The sequence below is a fragment of the Podarcis cretensis genome (assembly GCF_951804945.1).
Source record: "Podarcis cretensis genome assembly, chromosome: 2".
Taxonomy (NCBI): domain Eukaryota; kingdom Metazoa; phylum Chordata; class Lepidosauria; order Squamata; family Lacertidae; genus Podarcis; species Podarcis cretensis.
Window position 1 is genome coordinate 102,751,232 of NC_137171.1, and position 20,789 is coordinate 102,772,020.

The 20,789-nt window shown below is 43.1% G+C and overlaps 1 protein-coding gene across 2 annotated transcripts in view; it reads right to left on the bottom strand.

Moving 5' to 3' along the window:
- Positions 1-3,433: 3,433 nt before the first annotated feature.
- Positions 3,434-20,789, bottom strand: part of SYNPR (synaptoporin) — a 148,100-nt gene continuing 130,744 nt past the window's right edge. For both annotated transcript variants that reach the window (XM_079964014.1, XM_079964015.1), the window contains 3 exons: positions 13,543-13,741; positions 7,301-7,492; positions 3,434-5,748 (listed from right to left, as the gene is read on the bottom strand). In XM_079964014.1, coding sequence (XP_079820140.1) covers positions 5,470-5,748; positions 7,301-7,492; positions 13,543-13,741 — 670 coding nt within the window. In that variant the 3' untranslated portion in view covers positions 3,434-5,469. The remainder of the gene's footprint in view (positions 5,749-7,300; positions 7,493-13,542; positions 13,742-20,789) is intronic.

Sequence of the window (20,789 nt, forward strand, 5' to 3'; positions counted from 1 at the left end):
TGGCTGCAGGTCCCTGTTTCATATGCACTGAGTGGCAATCTGCGTCCCCTCTTGTCTAATGTGAGAAACGACCTTTGTAGCTTAGATTAAATCATTTAGGGAGCAAGCAAAGATTGGAAAAGAAGAGTTATATGAGTGATAACGGTAGGTGGCGAAGACAAGGCAGATGGAATAAATGTCGCATGCAGCCTCTTTTCATCAATATATCAGAGGCCCTGCTAAGAATAATTCAGAACCATCCTGCAATTTGAGCAATACTTTGCGATGCAGAGTAGGAATTCATCAGGGTGTGTGTGTATGTGCAGTGTTACCTGCTGATATAATAATGACTGACTTCATTGATATTAATTTACTGATGAATAGCTAACTGCGCTGGAATCCTGAACACAGATTGTAGCTATTCCATTAATAAGGGAAAGGGTTAAATAACAGGGCTATAAGTCCATACATGGTTATCCTGGGAGATATAATGGACATGGGTGGCGCTGTGGTCTAAACCACTTAGCCTCTTGGGCTTGCTGATTGGAAGGTTGGCGGCTCGAATCCCCATGACGGGGTGAGCTCCCGTTGCTCTGTCCCAGTTCCTGCCAACCTAGCAGTTCGAAAGCACGCCAGTGCAAGTAGATAAATAGGTGCCGCTGTGGCAGGAAGGTAAACGATGTTTCCGTGTGCTCTGACTTCAGTCACGGTGTTCCGTTGCGCCAGAAGCGGTTTAGTCCTGCTGGCCACATGACCCGGAAAGCTGTCTGTGGACAAACGCCAGAAAGCGAGATGAGCGCCGTAACCCCATAGTCGCCTTTGACTGGACTTAACCATCCAGGGGTCCTTTACCTTTTTTTACCTATCCTGGGAGTAAGGTCTACTGAACGCAGCATGACTTGCTGCTGAGTAAGCTTGCCTGGGGGCAGCAATGCAATAAACTACTATCAAGCTGTTATAGTTTGTGGTGCCCTATGCATTGTTCCAGAATGCCGTTACTAATAGTCTGTGATTGGAAGGTAGTACAAACCATAGTACAGGAACAGAACTGTTTGAGGATGCATTTGCTTAGATTTATAACTTGGGCTACATCAAAGACTCAAGGCGCAAAGTTTCCATTTAGGGCCAACTAAATGTGTCCTAAGACAAAGCATGTCAGGGATACATTGGGACCATAGTCATGATCAGGGGTAGGCAACCTAAGGCCCAGGGACCGGATCTGGCCCAATTGCCTTCTAAATCTGGCCCATGGATGGTCCGGGAATCAGCGTGTTTTTACATGAGTAGAATGTGTCCTTTTATTTAAAATGCATCTCTGGGTTATTTGTGGGGCATAGGAATTTGTTCATTCCCCCTCCCAATATAGTCCGGCCCCCCACAACGTCTGAGGGACAGTGGACCGGCCCCCTGCTGAAAAAGTTTGCTGACCCCTGGTCATGATGGCAAGCTTAGTGGACCTTACCCCTTCCCTCCCTGTGATCTCAATGGAAATTGTCTCCTGTGCTGTTATTAGTGCCCATTGTACCAAGCAGCGCAGGATGAGGTGGTTCAGTGTTTATAGAGGTGCATTTAGTGTCATATGTGGTTTGGCCTTTGCCTTGTATCTATCAGTTGCAGAGCCCTTTGGCTAGTTATTACTATGCTAGCCTAATGTACTGACCAGGGGTGAGGAATCTATTGAATGTCCAGATGCTGAACTACAGTTCCCATCATCCTTAACTGTTGGCCCTGCCGATTAGGTGTCATGGACTGGCTGAATGCAGAGGAGTGGTGGGAGGCATCAGCTGGGGAGCCCCCAAGAGACAAAGGCTCAGAGCCAGGGGATTGGTGGTGGGACGATGATGCGTGGTCAGAGGGAGAAAAGGGAGCAGACTGGGAGGAGGTGTTGGAAGTTGAAAAGGCAACAGGTTTTAGTGAGCAAGAAGAAGCTAGGGCAGAGAGCAGTACAGACTCAAAGGCAGGAGTGGAAGGAGCCAGGAGACAGAGGTGAGGCAGGCTGCTGAAGAAGCCAGAGAAACTCCCCCTCCTGCTGTGACCAGTTCCCCTCCCCTCTGGTCTTCCACAACACGAAGAGGAATGACGAAGGTAGAGCAATGAGACACAAGGCAATTGAGCCTTAGGCTTCTGGGGAAGGACCCAGGGGAGGAGCCTTAAAGAGTGTTGAGAAGGCAGGGGTTTTCAGTTCTTGCAACTGTCTGATTGGGGCAAGATCTACTGGGAAGAGTTGCTGTGATCACTAGGCTGGCACTGTTTGGGTTTCTTCGAATAAAGAGTTAACTTCACTAACAGAGGACAGAGGTACACCAGAACAAAATGTAATGCTTTTCCTAACCAAGAGTCTTCTCCAGTTGCCTAAAAGAAAGTGTTGTTAGAAGGCAACAGATCTCTGGCGTTCTTTATAAGATTAAGATACATGATGTGTCCATGTTGAGAATTCCTCTACATTCTTGTCACCATGCAAGCCGGAGGCAAGAAGTTCATCACCCTTTTTTATTATGATATCTCCAGTCTCCTCCTGACAGCAAAGCTAGTACAACCTTAACAGCACAGATTGAAAATAGCCTATGATTCATTGCTTCCCCTTCTTTGCTAAATACATAATGATGTGCCTTCTTCAGGGTTGGCATGTGCCCTTATGGCAAAGGAGGCATTTATGCTAGATTTTGGGCTTTGCAGAAGGTGTTAAGCCATCAGCTGCTCAACTCCCCTTCCATCTGCTTCCTACAATGCCTCTTTACAACTACTCTGTCTTCACCCTTTTGCCAGAGACTGACTGCTATGTGCTTTCTTCTTCTCCTTGTGAACTTTAAGTCCTGGGTTTGTTTTCCAAATGCACTGTGTAGGTTTCCTGGAGGAAAAATATATCTGTGAAGCTAGGCAGTCTATGAACTCCAGTCTCAAGATAATTCAGAGCAAGAATTTATTGATTCCTGTTGGTAAACAGGAAATCTGTGCAACACTCTCAGTGTCACAGCCAGGCATTTCATTGGCTGTGGTTCAAAATAAGGTGTTGGAAAAGATGGATCCTTTTGATCTGATCCTGCAGAGTACCCCCCCCCCCATTTTTATGCCTTAGAATCAGAATTTCATACATTCCCCCACCATAATAGATAATGAGATGGTGGTGGTGGTGGTGGCGATGATGATAATAATAATAATAATAATAATAATAATAATAATAATAATAACAACAACAACTATTATTATTATAGTTGCACATTCCAATATCAGGTTAAGCTGATCCAACAGAAAACATAATTTCCCCCATTATTTCCAATCCAAACATAATGCATGTACAAGCTGACTTGTCATTTCAGGTTGAAGCCCAAGTTAGACAATAACTTGGAGTGAAAATGGATGGTAAGAAGATGCATGACCTATTTTATCCCCCCCCTCTCTCTCTCTCTGTGTGTGTGTGTGTGTTGCAGCACCACCACATGCCTTTAAACAAGCATTGTATGCAATAATCTTTATTTATGCGGGTCAAATAGATATATCACAATATTGAGTCATCCACTGAGCAGTCATACATTGGTTACAACAATCATATTAGTGACTATGCCGTTTTATGCTAAAATATGCTTTGAACATTTACAGCTCATACAATGATATCATAGACGGATACACTTCTATTTAGAAATGCAGATGTTCAGTTTTTACAGTGGTGTGTTCATCTGTAGGCTGCAAACTGAGTTTCAGGGGGTTGCAGGGCAGCTGAAAGGGATGCTAAGATGACCCTAGCTTTGCTGCGCAGTATTCAATGTGTTTTAGGTTAGCGGTTAGCGACACTTTCTCACCAGGATGAGTCTCAATCAGTGAGACTGAGGCAAGGTAGCAACTCAGTACTTAACTCCCTCCTGACCTTACCAATTCCCTGCAGTACATATGTGTATATGTGGAGACATGGAAATGCTCAACTCACACAGGAATAAGAGTAGAGCTCAGTCTTTCCCCTTGCAGTGTGAGAGAGGTTGCTGCTCTCAAATTTGGTTCCATTTAGCAGCACGGCTTGGGTTCTTTTGCTGCTTATTATGTGGAGTCCTGTCTATTGCTGGAGGAAAGAGAAAACAAAGCTTTCCATCTAGCAGCAGAAGTCTGGCTCTGTTGCCTTGCCATGGAGCTAAAGGGTTCTGCGGAAAAATGGCTGAGCAGAAACCATTTTTTCCCCTGGAAAATATTACGCACAATTTGAGATCAGCATGATCTCTAAATTATCTTTACCCCGCTAAGGAAATGGCTCAGTGTTCTCAATTGCTGAGATCTTATGTGTTTGACACTCTCTTTCTACTTACGAATAGCACCAAATCCAGTATACATCATCATAATGACTGGACCGAACAGACGTTGAACAACTTTGAAACAGCTTAGAGAGAAAAACATTCTTCACCATCAATGGCCATAGAGGAAAAGTGTTTCGCAACAGCTCTGAATGTGCACATGCTCTGTTGCACTATCTGTCAATGTGGCGTTTGCCACCAGATAGTTTCACTTACTGATATCTGCACCTCTGTTATCCTAATTAAATAAATACCTTTGTAAACATGTAAACACAGTTACTTGGTCCTTATATTACACAGTTCACGTTCAAAGAGTCACAAAACATCAAAATATGGATTTAAAGAAGGAATACTGAGCTCGATTAAACAAACAAATTGGTCAGTTTATAGCATATTATTTCTGAATGCCCTTTTAAGGAAAACTGTTTTAGTTATATGCAGCATTCAAGATTTGGGTAAGCCATTGATCCAACTCTGCAAAATATATAAAATAGGCATACGTACATACATACATACATACATACTTTATCTAAAACATTATATCAAACAAACAAACCAATTAAAAAGTAGTCGTGGTGGTATTGAAAAAATCCCATATACACAGTTCATAACATTCTGTTGGCGTGAAAATGATGCAGCCTCATGCACTAAGACACTCTGCAAATTTGCTAATCAGGACAAATGTCAAATAAATTTCTTATGTAGAAAAAAACCAAAACCAAATATTATAAACCAACAGTCATAGACAGGCAATGTTGAAAACTTAGGCGCTACAATGCATGCATTGAGATACGATCAGAAATAATGCGAAAACACACATTTTGCTGTTCACCAAAATGCAGAAGAAAATCTAAAGCTAATTCAGTTGTGTTCTCCATATCATATACTACAGACTCGAGGCTACAAAATGCTGCCACCATACACATACAAAACTACCATAAGGTTATCTATACAGTACATACAACAATTATTTACCCCAATCCACCACCTCTGATGACTATAACCTCAATCATCTACTCACAAGGAGAAGATGTTTCATATATAAACAAAGTAAGAACCACAACCCACCTTCTTCGGATGGTACCCGTAGACCTTTGATTTAGATGAAATTCTGTCACATTTATCTAAAACTTGAGAAATCTGCTGCCTGCCACTGTGTTTCAGCTTTCCATACACAATGCTCAACGTAAGAGCTCTTGGAACTCTGTGTGTGCTAAATTTGATTAGCAAAGGAGGTGGGGCTGCTCTGTTGCTGCTGGCCAAATTCATCCACTTGGCCATAGTTGGTCTGCTGCCCGAAGCTGCTTCCCTGTTGGTTATAGCCACCAGTTGGCCCGTAGCTATCTTGATTGTAGCCACCTTGGTTAAAGCTGCCAGACTGCTTCTCCATGGTGTCTTGAGGGTGCCTCGTGCCTGAAGAATGCCAGCCAGTTTCCTTGAAAACAAACCAAATGTTTCCTGCCCAGAGAATAAAGTTCAAGAATCCGAAGACCTAAATGGGAAGTAAATCAAGACGTGGATATGAGACTATATTATGAGGCATCCTGTCTTTGTTGGTTGAAGGAATGGATGACATTACAGAATTCATATACTGTAGACTCAGAAGGTCATGGCAATATTTTTGACTGGCACGCTTATTTATGGTATGAAAAAGTGAAAGTTCATAAAGGATTTACAAATCATATACCGGTAATTAGGAAAAATTTTGTATAGAGTTTGGGATAAATACAATAATTTATTAGAGGTAAAAACACCACTTTGGCTCTCACCATTGGAAGCTATAGCAGTAAAGAAAAAGAATATGCTAGAAGGGTTGACAACTTATAGAAATGTATTAAAACAAAAGGGAGGAGAGTATAAATTAAAAGAATTTAAGGAATTATCAGGGAAATTAACAACATGGATATAATATCATCATTTGAATGAAGTATTTAAGAAAGATAGGATATGAGGGTCAAGGATACGAGGTGCAGGTCAAGCACCTTCAATGAGACTGTGTGTCCTGGGTGCACTCCCTGGCCCATGTGAGTCTGAAGGGGGATGAATATTTCCCAACAGGTGAGTAAGGTAGCCCCCTTTAGACGAACATCGACCATACTTTGGTAAGGAAGTGTTTGCTTGCACATTCCTTGGCATCAATGGGATGGGGCTTGGTCAGCACATTCCCACTTGCCATTTTATGCGTTCGGACTGAAGAGGATTATTGATGCAGACAGATCACTCCAGCAATTAAGATCATGTTTGTTTTTCTTTCTACAAGCTCTTTGGTGTAGACCAAGGGCCAAGGGTGTCATCCCATTAAAGCAAATGAAAGATTGATCTAGCTGCTCCTAGTCTTTATAAACTGGGATCATAGGAGTAAATAGGAATCTACCAAAGGCTGCCTACAGCTTTCTTCCAGTAAGAGGACTGCTGCTCCCTGATTCAAAGAAGACTCATGTACTTTGGCAGGAGGAATTACAAGTCTGTGGCCCCTGTTAATTATTGTGTGCATTATTAGATACGATGAATCACTACCTAGTTGCCTTTTTGATCGCAAAGCTGTTAAAACCATTCTAAAAGTAAATCTTTTGCAAGGCAGATGACAACTCCCTTGGTGGAAGTAACAGTAACATTAGTAGTAGCAGTGGCAATCATCTATAAGCGTAGGTAAGTAAGAACTCCCTTTTACTCCATATACTGTATAATCTAATTATCAAGTTATTTTGCATGCTTGTTCTCCAGGCTACTTTGATGAATGTATCTTGATTGTTAAGTGTGCCACGGCATCCAGTCTTTTAATCTTCAGGTAAGAAGTTTGTCATTTACTATAGTCTGTTGCTCAGATTATTATCCTTGCTCCCTCTCTTGTGTTTATGCTTCATAGAAGAGCCTGTGAATTAGGTGAAGTCATGATGAGCTGCGTGTTGGACTCCAGTGGTTTGGCAGGGAAATAGAAAACCCAAAACTCTTGTCTGATCTCATAGCTAAGGACCATCCATCTTCTTCCATGGATGCTCCCCGCCCCCAGCCTGTTTTTCAATAAGATAAAAGCAAATTCTTACCACTGAAGTGTTCAAACTAGACATAACTGGGCTGCGCACAGGCATGCACTTGTTTGACTGCTGCTTGCAAGCCGACATCAGTAAGAGCACTTCATCGGGGTCTGTAGCAACTTTCACATCAGAGAGCCCTTTAGCCCAACCAGAGGAGCCCACGAGCCACAGGAACGAAAACACCACCGTCACAATGAAGTCCTATGAAATGAAAAGAGAAAATTGAACAGTGCAGGTTCATGAGATGCCTGAATGGGGCAGAGGGGCATGGGGTACAGTCTTCTGCATTGTTTTGGTTTCAAAGTACTCCTGCATCAGTATCTCCTCACATGTAGGCAACCATTGCTCTCCAGTCGTCCCAACATCATGTGTCGTTGTTGCGTAATCAAAAGGGAGAGGGGCAAGGCAGCAAGAGCTCTGTGGGGTGCTAGTGCGGTGCAAACATGGTGGCGGGAGCATCAGATTGTTTCCACCACAGCGCCTGCAGTTCAGCAGTGATGTATAGCATTGGGAAGGCAAGAGGGCAACACAGTCCCAACCACGCAGCCTTTCTGTGGCCATCATGGTGAGAAGCCATACCAACACATACGTAAGGAGTAGGTTTGGCATTTGGCATACATTGGAGAACCAACAGAAAACCAGTGCTCTCTGGGATGTGGAGGAAAACATCAATCCTTCTGTGTGCATTCAAACAGAAGGCAAACGTAAGAATTACAGGCCCGAAAATGACAAAGCCTCAACAGGGCTTTGATGAGCGGTGACCGCAGTTCGGTTTCCCTCAGAGCTCATGTTTTAAAGCTTAGGAGCTAATCACAAGCATTGAAACATTAAAGCACTTTGTGGCCGGGTATAAATGCTAGCCTGGAGGACTCCCACCAAGGCCTCCAATCAAAGGGAATGATTGCAGGCATACGGCTATGTCAGCAACAGAGTAACGTAAGAAAGTGGGTCATAGATGTGTGGCTCAAATGTAAACTTACCGCGGGGGGGGGATGGTGGCTGGTGTCCATTGGGGCTGGTAGAGCATAAGCCATTGGGGCCACTGGGGGCACTGCCCCATCAACATCTGTGTGCCCTCAGCCAGCCTCCATCTACCTCATGCTTAGTTTCAATTTTGCTTGCTTTTGTACCTCTCAGCAGGAAGGAGGAATTGGCTCTGCCTGTCATTGGCTCTGGCGCCACCTGCTGGTTGTCTCCCTGCCCCATTCCCTGTCAGTCCCAATGAGACAATGCAAGAGAGGGATGTCATTCTGAGCAGCACCCTGCTGCGGTGCTTAACATGTAGTTTCACCATCTGGGAAGAACTGAGTTCAGATCCTGGGCCACTTCCTATACCTCACCTACCTCTCAGGGTTATTGTGGAGATAAAAAGGGAGGCAAAGCAGCTACAACCAACCAGAGTTCCTTCGAGAAAATGTGGCAGAGATGGGGGGGGGGGAGTGCAGATCAACGAAAAGGTTCCCTTTATATAGGCTACTGATTATCCAATTTGTCTCTCCCCTGAGACTGTATGGAAACACAACACTGATTTATGCAGCGTGTGATAGCCCATCTAATTATTTTCAGAAATCGTAGGCAATGAAAATGTCACCATTACATTACAACCTTGGTACGGTTTATTACAATGGTTTATTTTCTGCTTGTGGCTAGTTCAGGCTTTATGGACTAGAAAGACATTACCGAAAAGAGCAGAGGAGTCAGTGCATTAAGATTCTGTCACAACCTCTGCTAATCAGGATTATCTGCCCTGAAAATAATGGAGCCCTAATAGTGTCAGGGAACTCAGATAGGGGGCCATCCGTCTTAGATTATGTGCAGCCCATGACTTGGGAATGTCTTTTACATGTCAAGCGGAACCCATGCAAGGGAATGCTGCCTGCTGAATGCTTAAATATGCTTTCGACGACACCGCCCTGTTAAAATTAAGTGCGCAGGGAATGGTGCCCATACAGCTTGCTCCTATGGAGTTTATACATACTCAGTTCCTCTTTTTAAAGCATGGGGTTTGCTATGGGCAATCCTACATGTCAAGTAGGTGCTTCCTGAGATTAATTTTAGAACTTCTCTGTAAGTGTGTCTGTGTGCCTATTCCATGATGTCTTTCCATGGGAGCTAATTGGTAGACAATCCTCCTTAAGTCTTCTAAATGGGGCAAATTAAGACTCCCCTCTCTCCATAAAGAATGAGGTAATTTTAATCAGGAACTCTGATCTTGATTTTTGCTGGCCTAAACAGAGGATATAGAGGGTAGAGGTGAGGGTGAAGAAACCAGCCTACGGAACAAAAGTCAAATTCACATGTCTATTGTTCTGCTTGTTTTTGCCTAGGACTTTGTCCCTCACTGGCATGCGGCCCCTGAGAGGTTTCCCAGAAAGAAATGTGGCCCTTAGGCTGGAAAGGGTTCTCTATCCCTGGTGTAAACAGAGGCCATTTTTCTGAGGTGGATTTTTGGAAAACCGCAACGACTTGCCACCATGAAAAATGCCTTTCCCAGTCACTGGGACTGTGGCTACAGTGGACAGCAACTTACAGTGGTGCCCCACAAGACGAATGCCTCGCAAGGTGGAAAACCCGCTAGACGAAAGGGTTTTCCGTTTTGGAGGTGCTTCGCAAAACAAATTTCCTATGGGCTTGCTTCGCAAGACGAAAATGTCTTGCGAGTTCCTGCGGGGTTTTTTCCCTCCCCCCCTTTTTCTAAGCCGCTAAGCCGCTTATCTGCTTATCTGCTTATCCGCTAAGCCGCTAAAAGCTGCTAATAGCGCTAATAGCGCTAAGCCGTCAATGGGCTTGCTTTGCAAGACGAAAAAAACGCTAGAGACTCGCGGAACGGATTAATTTCGTCTTGCGAGGCACCACTGTAATCACAAACTTTGTCTATGAGGCAAAGTTTAGTATACACAAGATGGTGGCGCGGCCAGCTGTTTACTGTATGACTATGATTTTACATAAGGCTCCTTCGTCCCCAATTTCACTGTTACCTTGTTCTTCATAGTTTGCAACTGGAAGATAGGTAGGCATTTTTAACGTCCCTTGCTAAGGAAAGTCTGTCAGTCACAGCTCCCTGGGCATATTTGTTTAGAAGTCAATGCCCAGCTGAAGAGACAGAAAGCACTCTGCACATGGTCAGTGAAACGGCAAACATTTTTTTTACCTTTCAATTTATGTATGTGGAAGGAGGCACATGCTCCTATCAAACCATGGAGCCTTTCAGGAACACTTGGGATACTTTTATTTAAAAAGAAAAGAATGTGCTGATGACGAAGATTCACAGCGAGGACCCTGTTTACTCAGAAGTAAGGCCACACATTCCCAAGTAAACAGGGTTCTGCTGGGGTAGGTCTCAGTTTCACAAATTTGGCTGTGGCTGTGCAACACACTATAAACATAAAGCACATTTAGAATGCACGACTTCCCCCAAGGCATCCTGGGAACTACAGTTGCTAAGGGTGCTGGGAACAGTGGCTCTGTGGGGTGTTAAGTCCAGCTCTCAGGCTTATGGGAGGGGGGAAATTATCTGCTTTAAATGTATGGTGTGTACACGAGGCACTGTTTTTCTCCAGCTCTGTCTAGTAACTGGCAGTGCTTGTATGCTTCTGACACAAGAAATCCACTACAACCGCATTCTTCATAGGTGGTGGTCATCCAGCCTCTGCTTAGAAACTCTAATCATGGAGAGTCCACCATTTCCCAAGGTAGTTTGTCCCCTTGTCTGACAGCTCATGCCATCAGGTATGATGTTTAATGTTTCAGCTAATGATCAGAAAAATCCCCTTTTCTGTAACTGGAACCTGTGGGCACGGATCCTACCCTCTGGCGCATCAAAAAGTACATTTGCTCCATCATCTGTGTGTGACAACCCTTCGCCTATTTGCAGCCTTCAGCTGAAAATGCCCCATTGATCTCGGTGGATCTCAGTTCTTCTGGGAAACTGAGACATCTGCAGGTTTAAAGGAGGCACAAAATCCTCATTAACATCAAATATTTATTGCATGCCAACAGCATCCTGGGAAACAATATATATATATTTGTGCTGGATTATTTAAAGAAAATGGAATTTTTCATTAGGGGAAAAAAAAAGACCGAATCCTGCTCCTATTATTATTATTATTATTATTAAAGCTACCACTTGGCTGGAAAGGAATAATCAATATACAATGAAAATAAAGGTTGTTTTAAATTCTCAGCAGAAGAAAAAGGCGTTTAACTTTTCATGAATAATTGATACAATGTAATCATTAGTATTGCTTTCAAAGCTTCACTTTTTTTTTAATTAATGAAATGTTGCAGAAGAGTTTTGTTACTTCGGGGAAATTTTAATGTTGTAAAGCCTCTGCGTTGATACTGTATTCTATATTAAAGCAGTCTCAAAGCACATTTCAGAACTGTTTGTTTTATACTGGGTATAGCTTATCTAATTAATATTCCAGCAGCTCTGCGGCTTTTCGCATTGGAATTAACTAAGGCGGTGCTGCCAGACATCCTGCCAGCTCCTTCTTCAGTCATTCGTGGGGTGGATGGAGAAAAGAGGTTCTAATTTTAGCCTTCTGGCAAGCGAGGGGTGGGATCCAGGAGGAATCAGAGTCAGACCAAAATGCATCTGGAAGATTTGTTCCAGTCCCAGCAAACAGGCAATGGAACTGTACAGACTCCACATTAACAGACAGGAAAGATAAAAAGAATATATAACTGAAATATAAGTTAGTGCTATATAAAATGAAAAGTACAATATGAGATGGGGATAATGATTTACTGAGTAAAAAAGGGGAAAAGAAAATGTGAAATAATTGGCAATTACAGAAACAATAGATGGGACATGGCAGTAAAATGGGAATATAAAGATTGATGTAATCTGCAAATAACAACAACAACAGTAGTAGTAGTAGTAGTAGTAGTAGTAGTAGTAAATAATAATCATTAAAAGGGATCCAGATAAACAATACCAAACTGTACGTTGCATCATTCTAGACCGAGATAGGGAACCACATGCCAGTAGTGGGTTGCACCAGAGGCAGAATTGGACAAAGCAATACAGAAGAAGAAGAAGAGTTTGGATTTGATATCCCGCCTTTCACTCCCCTTCAGGAGTCTCAAAGCGGCTAACATTCTCCTTTTCCTTCCTCCCCCACAACAAACACTCTGTGAGGTGAGTGGGGCTGAGAGACTTCAAAGAAATGTGACTGGCCCAAGGTCACCCAGCAGCTGCATGTGGAGGAGCGGGGAATCAAACCTGGTTCACCAGATTACGAGACTACCGCTCTTAACCACTACACCACCATACAGTGGTACCTCGAGTTACATACGCTTCAGGTTACATACGCTTCAGGTTTCAGACTCCGCTAACCCAGAAATAATACCTTGGGTTAAGTACCTTTGCTTCAGGATGAGAACAGAAATCGTGCAGCGGCAGCACGGCGGCAGCAGGAGGCCCCGTTAGCTAAAGTGGTGCTTCAGGTTAAGAACAGTTTCAGGTTAAGAACAGACCTCCAGAACGAATTAAGTACTTAACCTGAGGTACCACTGTAAGAGGAAGCTTGTTTCGACACACATCCCCCTCTACTCTCCATCAGAGATGGCAAAAGCACTGAATTCCAGGACCCATTCAGTCAGGCAGAAGAGGGTGCAAAGCAGGGTTAGTGAGTGATGTGGCCCAAGGCACAGCCCCAGACCAGGTCTAATGGACCCCTGGGTTCATCGTCTCTGAGGTTCTTCATCTCTGTCTAAGAACTTTCATCTGTGCAAACTAGTTCAACTGTTGCTGAATTCCAAGTCGTAAGGTGGTTTGAGCAAAAGGTTAAAGGGGTGGGGGACGAAAATCACATCTCCCTATCCAAGCAGGGGTCCTGCGTGCTTAGGTGAAAGATTAGGAAGGTTGATCTAGGATCCAGAAGGGTCTGGATGGAAAATTAGTGCTGATAAAAAGAAAAATAGAGGTAAAGGTTTGAAAATGAAAAGGGTGAAGTTTATGCAAAGCAGTAAATTAAAATAGAAGAATATAATATTGTACACAGCAGGAATTAATTATATGCTGAAGAGCATATATTGTGGTCCTGACTGATAGCGTCCCATCCATCCATTCATCTCCTCTGCAGTCTTCATTGCTGTGTTCAGCAATGATGTCAGACGACTGAAAATTTCATTCAAACAATACTACACCAGAACTCAGACTGACCCAACAGAGGGTATTCAAAGCGAGAGCCTAAACAAATGAATCAATAAATAGGAACAAAGCTGTCTGTGTAACGAGCACTTACAATCAAAGGGCCCCTGTTGTTCTCACGGTATTTGTTCTGGAAGAAAATGTAAACCACCGTTGCTGCCAAGGAGTAGAGGAAGGCAAAGACTGCAATAGTGACGAAGAATTCCGCGGAAGAAGAGAAGTCGCCTATTAGCGAGAGTTTCTCCCGTCGTTTGCCTTCGCAGGTGGGAACATCAAAATTCACCTGGTACAACCTAAAATCCAGAATGAGAGGACAGTGAGTTGGATTAGTTTTTATTTTAAAAAATAGTTTGGCTGCCTGTGGGTGACAGTTATATGATCATCTCTATATAACTGCCCCTTTCTAGAATTCAGTGGGTCAATTCCTGTGTCTTAAGCTAATACTTTTTTTTTAACAAATGAATGTCCAATTAGAAACTTAGAGATAGCAGCCATTTAGCCACTTCCAGTTCCACACTGCCACAGAACCACAGGCCACTTCAAAGCTTGCAAGGCGACACAACTTGTGACTTTCTGAGTTACATTGAACCCACCAGCCACTGTTTGCCAGGAGCTAATATATACTGTACTCCATTTTTCCTGCCTTTGGAACTGCCAAATCTGGAAGGCTATCAAGTATCTTGTAGGCCACTGAACATGACTGCCAGGCTGCACTTGGCTTAGTGGGGCACATGCTGAGTAATCTGAAGTAAAGGTAAAGGGACCCCTGACCATTAGGTCCAGTCGTGCCCGACTCTGGGGTTGCAGCGCTCATATCGCTTTATTGGCCAAGGGAGCCGGAGTACAGCTTCCGGGTCATGTGACCAGCAGGACTAAGCCACTTCTGGTGAACCAGAGCAGCGCACGGAAACACCGTTTACCTTCCCACCAGAGCGGTACCTATTTATCTACTTGCACTTTGACGTGCTTTCGAACTGCTAGGTTGGCAGGAGCAGGGACCGAGCAACCAGAGCTCACCCTGTCACGGGGATTCGAACCTCCAACCTTCTGATCGGCAAGTCCTAGGCTCTGTGGTTTAACCCACAGTGTCACCCATGTCCCTTAATCTGAAGTAGGAAAGCACTATTTGATTCCATCATTTATGTAATTCCGTTACCAACGCTTGTCGCCTATAAAGAAGAGAGGAGCAGAAGCACAAGGAAAGCCTTCTACTGTAGCAAAAACTCAGTGATGCTGCTGCCTAGAAATCTGTCCTGGAGAGCTCTGAACTTCTGGTGGATCGCCATAAGTTGCTTTGTGTTTCTAGTCCTTATAATAATAATATATAGTAATATATATTATAATATATAATATATAATAATATAGAAATCTTTTGTTTTTGGATTGCATAAAGAATGTATATTTAGTCAGTTTCCCCATCAAAGTGGATCCCATAGTTTCCACTAATAGTATATATTTGTATGTACCATACTTTTCCATGTATAAGACTAGGTTTTTTTACTTAAAAATTATGTGAAAAACTGTGGGTCGTCTTATACACGGGGCAATCTCCCTATTTTCTTAAATTGGAGTCCCTAAAAATAGGGGCTTATACATGGGGGCGTCTTATACATGGAAAAATGTGGTGTTTGGCATTCGTCCTTTATCAGCTGACGTATTTTGTTTCAATAATTTATAAAACCAGCGAGATGGCATGTAGTCTGTGCTTTGAGGTGCTGAAACATGCTTGACACATTTTTTTTTTTTTTAATATTAAAAGTTTGCCTCTCCACATTGTGCTAGCGTACTGTCAGGTTTTGGGAAAGTGGCTCCCTCCCTCCCTTTGGCCATGGATAAGCAGAAGAAAGCAAAAATAGTCTCTTACCATTTAAAGAGATTTTAATGATCACAGCGAAAGAACAAAGAGTCCATTCTCGGAGCAAAGGTGCTCCCAATTAACGTTTACCCCCCCCCCCAGTCACCCTCGTCACTTCCTCGCCTTGAAAACTGATCTGGCAACCACTATGCCTTCTGTGCAGATATCTTATCTAATTTCAGTGACCTTGGACTGATTGGCTGGATGTTTACCAGCGAACTGGAGTCTATTAACTCTCTCTCTCTCCTGATTCTACTTCTCCTAGCTGTTCACCACCCAGTTCTTCCCAACTTTTGTCTTCTGAACTATGTCCCTCTGCAAACCACTGTTCCAAATCTATACTGTCCCACTGCTCCTGGGAAGATTCAGGATCCTGATCAGGAGCAGGGGGAGGGGGAGACTTCCACCATTCCTCATCTGTGCAGCCCCTGTGCAACACCGCCCCTGACACGTACAGCCACACAACAACAACAACAGCTGCTTCTCTCTTTGCACACATCTCCCCTCACCCACACGGCCCTACAGGCCATGTGGACAAAACCATTTGGGCAGAAGAAAGAACTTAGAAGTGTGATAAGGATGTTTCTAAACAAAGCCAGAGCTTTCTGACTGGTCTTTAAGGTTTTCCATCTCAATTAAGCAAATACTATTCATCAGGGTTTATTGTCTTCTCGTGGAGGAGAAATTCTCTCTTCGCATCTGCCTTTGCAATTTCGCAAAACATGGAGACAAAGGCTTTCCCCCGCTAAAGCTAACCAAGGTTACTGGGGGTGTTTGAAACAGAAGATGGACTAGGGCACAGAACAACAAACACAGTAGATGGCAAGCAGCAATGCATAAACAAGTTGCTTCTTATGTATGGTAAATATAGAGGACGCTCCAAACAGAAGAACTTAAATCCCATGGACTTCAGTAGGATCTGGATCTCTTTATCAATTTGATTCCCTCCCCCCCCTTCTTTTTTGCTTTCTCCTCCTGTGATGCTGCATTTTAATGTTTTAATTGTTTTAATGTATTTTAATCTTGTTTTTAAAGTTGTATTTCAATCAACTTGTTTTTATTATTGGTTGTTAGCCGCCCTGAGCCCGGTCTTGGCTGGGGAGGGCGGGGTATAAATAAAAATTATTATTATTATTATTATTAATCCACACAGCACCCCTTGAATCAAGACCTGAGTAATCTTTAAATAGACTGCAGTGATACAAAAACTCTTACAACCTTGCCTCTCTATCTTCCAATCATAGCCCAATCACACCCACCCATAACATCACTGGGTAGAGGTGAACACACACACCACATTTCCAGGATAGCTTACACCTGTTTTCAATTGGACATGCTGCATTTGCAGCATCAAAGTCTCTAGGAGGTCTCTGGGTCACAAGCCTGGGTAGTGTGTATCGAGGTCCTGGGCTTCTCGCTGATGTCGTTCAAAGGAAAGGAAAAGAATAAATTTGACACCAGCTTGGTTGCAGGAGTTGCTGGAAGGAGACATACAAGATGCCATCCAAATGCCTTAAGAACCCCACCCTCGATTTGTGTCAGGTTTACTCCTTAGCCTTGACTTCACCCAAAGATGTCCTACAAGGCAGCGGGCATGAATTGTTCCTTGAGGTTCTTTTCTAATGAATGCAAAATATGTAAGTGATTTGTGTTGTTTGTGGACTGTGTACTGAGTCCCCATAGATTCTAGAATAAAATGATGTGTGTATGCAGCTTGGGTAAATATGCACATGATTGCATGGCACTTTCCTGTAACTTTCATCATTCATTGCTCCCTGACAACCTCCTAGCTTTAAATTGCAGGTGGTGTGTAATATGCAGCTTGCGCCTCCCTTGGGCTGCCCCATTCTTCCCCAACAGAAAACTCCTCGACACACAGAATGGCAGGAGTAATTGGAGGTATTCATAGCAGTGATGAACTATTCTTTGCTGTTCCTCACTCTCTCATTACTCCTCTCGGTGTATGGCAGAAGCAGGTATAGTCTGTTCTCCTGAGAAAGCTCCTCCGGCAGACAGTCAAGCTGTGTTGGCAGACAGACTCATCCTGATTGGTATGCATCAAAATCATCTATGCTTTCAAAAATTAGAAAACCCTCTCATCATTAAGAGGAGCTAGCATGAATCGGCTAAAATTAGTCTGAATGTATTCTCAAGGTTGCATTTGGTACAGGCACAAATGCACCATTGTTTCTGCTTTAGCATATTAGGAATGATTAGACCTGCATTCATTACACAGGTGGGGAAAACAGGCAAGCCTCACCTGGAGAATTGCATTTTGGATAGGTTGACTCAGTCCCTTGATAAAAAAGGGGGGGAAGGGGGAATCTTTGGGTTGGAAATGCTGGTTCTCATTAGTAAAGTGCTCTGAAAACAGCAGGTAAACCTGGGTTTAATGTTAGCTGGGTAGACATTGACTCTCCAGCAAAAATTCTGTCCCACAATGTTGGCTTGGTTGAACTGAGTTGGGCAAATGCTACATCTCAGCAGCAAGTTCTTCCACAGATTGTAGAGAAATGTGGGCTGGATCCAATTAGGCTGGCAAAGACTAGTTCTCAGCAGCAAACTCCTCCTTACTTATTATGGATATATCCATGGGAAGAAATCTGAAATCTCTACCATGTATTCTCACAGTTATAAAGAAAAATAATGACTTGCTAGGTTGTAGCAGGATGTCTCTGCTTTTTAAGAGACATCACCTTGCCAACAAAGGTCTGTATAGTTAAAGCTATGGTTTTCCCAGTAGTGATGTATGGAAGTGAGAGCTGGACCATAAAGAAGGCTGATTGCCAAAGAATTGATGCTTTTGAATTATGGTGCTGGAGGAGACACTTGAGAGTCCCACGGACTGCAAGAAGATCAAATCTATCCATTCTTAAGGATATCAGCCCTGAGTGCTCACTGGAAGGACAGATCATGAAGCTGAGGCTCCAATACTTTGGCCACCTCATGAGAAGAGAAGACTCCCAGGAAAAGACCCTGATGTTGGGAAAGATGGAGGGCACAAGGAGAAGGGGAGGACAGAAGACGAGATGGTTGGACAGTGTTCTCGAAGCTACCAGCATGAGTTTGATCAAACTGCAGGAGGCAGTGGAAGACAGGAGTGCCTGGCGTGCTCTGGTCCATGGGGTCACAAAGAGTCGGACACGACTAAACAACAACAAAGCAGGATGTAAAAATGGCTTCAACCTCTGGAGTTAATGAAAGAAGCCAGGAAGTTCTTTTGGACAATGAGAAACAATGATTTATCCTACCTCTAGTTGGTTTGCCAGTTACAGCCATCCTGGGACAGGGGAAAGCCTGACTGCAGTTACCTATGTTCTAGTAACCTCCTATTTCGACCATTGTCATCTGTTTTACATGGAGCTGCCCTTGAATACGGTTTGGAGCCTGCAGTTGGTGCAAAAATGCAGTGGCCAGAGTTTCAACAGACCAGACTATACGGGGTCATTAATTTTCAAAGATCTGCACTGGCTGTCTATTTGTCATGAAGCCCAAATCAAGCTTTTAGTTTTGACTTCTAAAGACCTGAATGGCTTAGAATTTATCTAAAGAAGGGCCCATTCCATACTGTCAACAGGATCACAACCTTAAGAGCTTGCCAGCTGAGATAGCTGTTGTCTCCACAACAAAATAAGTCTATCCATTAGGAGAATGTCTATCCATTAGGAGAACGGATACACACAAAAATTGGTAAGATTCTGCAATTTCTAAGTTTTGTGTGGAATTCAGCATTGCATTATTATGATTGTTCCATCAGTGGAGCAGTCGTGGTAAAGAAGGTTTACAAATGAGTGCAATTGGGTTGTGGTCGGTACAGAATTAGGATGATCTGAAAGATGAGTGTGCTGACCATGAGCACCAACTAGATAAGCAAGGACCACTGAAAAAAGATAGCACATTCCCCCCCCCCTTAAGCATTTGATCCAGGTATTAATTTTCCTTTTTATAAGCTCTCCATCTCTCTTCCACAACAGCAATCAATGGATTCGAGCATTCTAAACTCTCTACAAATTAAGTTTATGAACTGGAATCCACACTCTTCTCAAAGTACAAAGGCTTTCAGGATTTTAAAAGAGTGGAAACTGAAACCATACAGGTAGCTTGGGGAATTTGGGGAAGTGGAATGAGGATAATTGATAAGTTCCGGTATAATGCATAGTATAATGCATTAATGGAGAACAATTTTTGCAGCAGGCTTTGAAAAGCTGATCTGTAACATACAACCCCATCCCCTCCTACCTGCACATTTCTTTCCATTTTTTTGAGCTGGGGAAAAACATCAGTCAGAAATGTCGATTGAATAATCATTTACATACCCTATCCATCACTGCACTGAGCACAGAACTAAATTATATTCTTCCAAACCATGGATAAATGTATTTTGGGTAACACAAATGGAGCCAATATTCTAAAGGATCGATTTCTTACATCCTGCAAAAATTAGTGAAGGGTGAAATCTGCCCATTTCCATTTGTAATGGGCTGGGGTCTTTCTAGGCCTTTGTAGAAGGTCATGATTTTTCTGAGAGTACTTCAGAGATTGGGGAGATACAGCCCTTCTCTAACAAAGTGCCATCCTAACCATGTGATAGTTGTGCTCTGTTATTAAGGCAGTTGTAATAAGCCAGCCTGGGCTCTGGTAGGAGGGACAGGGGAGGTATAACCATAAAAAAAAATATGAATGAATGAATGAATGAATGAATGAATGAATGCACTGAGTCACACATTCATTTAATCTTTCAATCTCACTGCAAGCAGAGTTGTAATAAATACATGGCAGAGTTGTAATAAATATGGAGGACCTTACGGTCTTCAAATAAAAACATTTTGGAGATCCCGGGCCACAGGGAGGTTAGGCTGGCCTCAACCAGAGCCAGGCCTTTTTCGGCCATGGCCCTGATCTGGTGGAACGCTCTGCCACAAGAGACTAGGGCCCTGTGGGACTTGATATCTTTCCGCAGGTCCTGCAAGACAAAGCTGTTCCACCAGGCCTTTGGCCAAGGCACAGTCTGATCCCCTCCTTCTGTAATCCTCATAGAACTCTAGCCCAATGGTTGCCATTAATTTGAATTGATTTTAGAATGAACTGATTTTAGAATGTATTTCAATTAATTGATTGTGATTTTATGTAAACTGTGTTATTTTTACTGTTGTTAGCCGCTCTGAGCCCAGCTTCAGCTGGGGAGGGCGGGATATAAATAAAATTTTATTTTTTTTATTTATTATTATTATTATTATTATTATTATTATTATTATTAAAAAAGTATTTTAGACATTACTCCCCCCACCCATAATAACTAGGGTTGAGCAAAGCTGAGACTTGATGATGAAATGGGAGGTTATAGGGTTCATGGTATACTCCTGCAGACCTATGTATAATTCACCTCTTCTGTGACTGCTCACAAATTTCTCTGCTGCAGGGGAAGCGAGTCTGCGACACAGGCAAATCAGAGTCACATTTTCCCACTAGACAATCGGGTCCAGCTC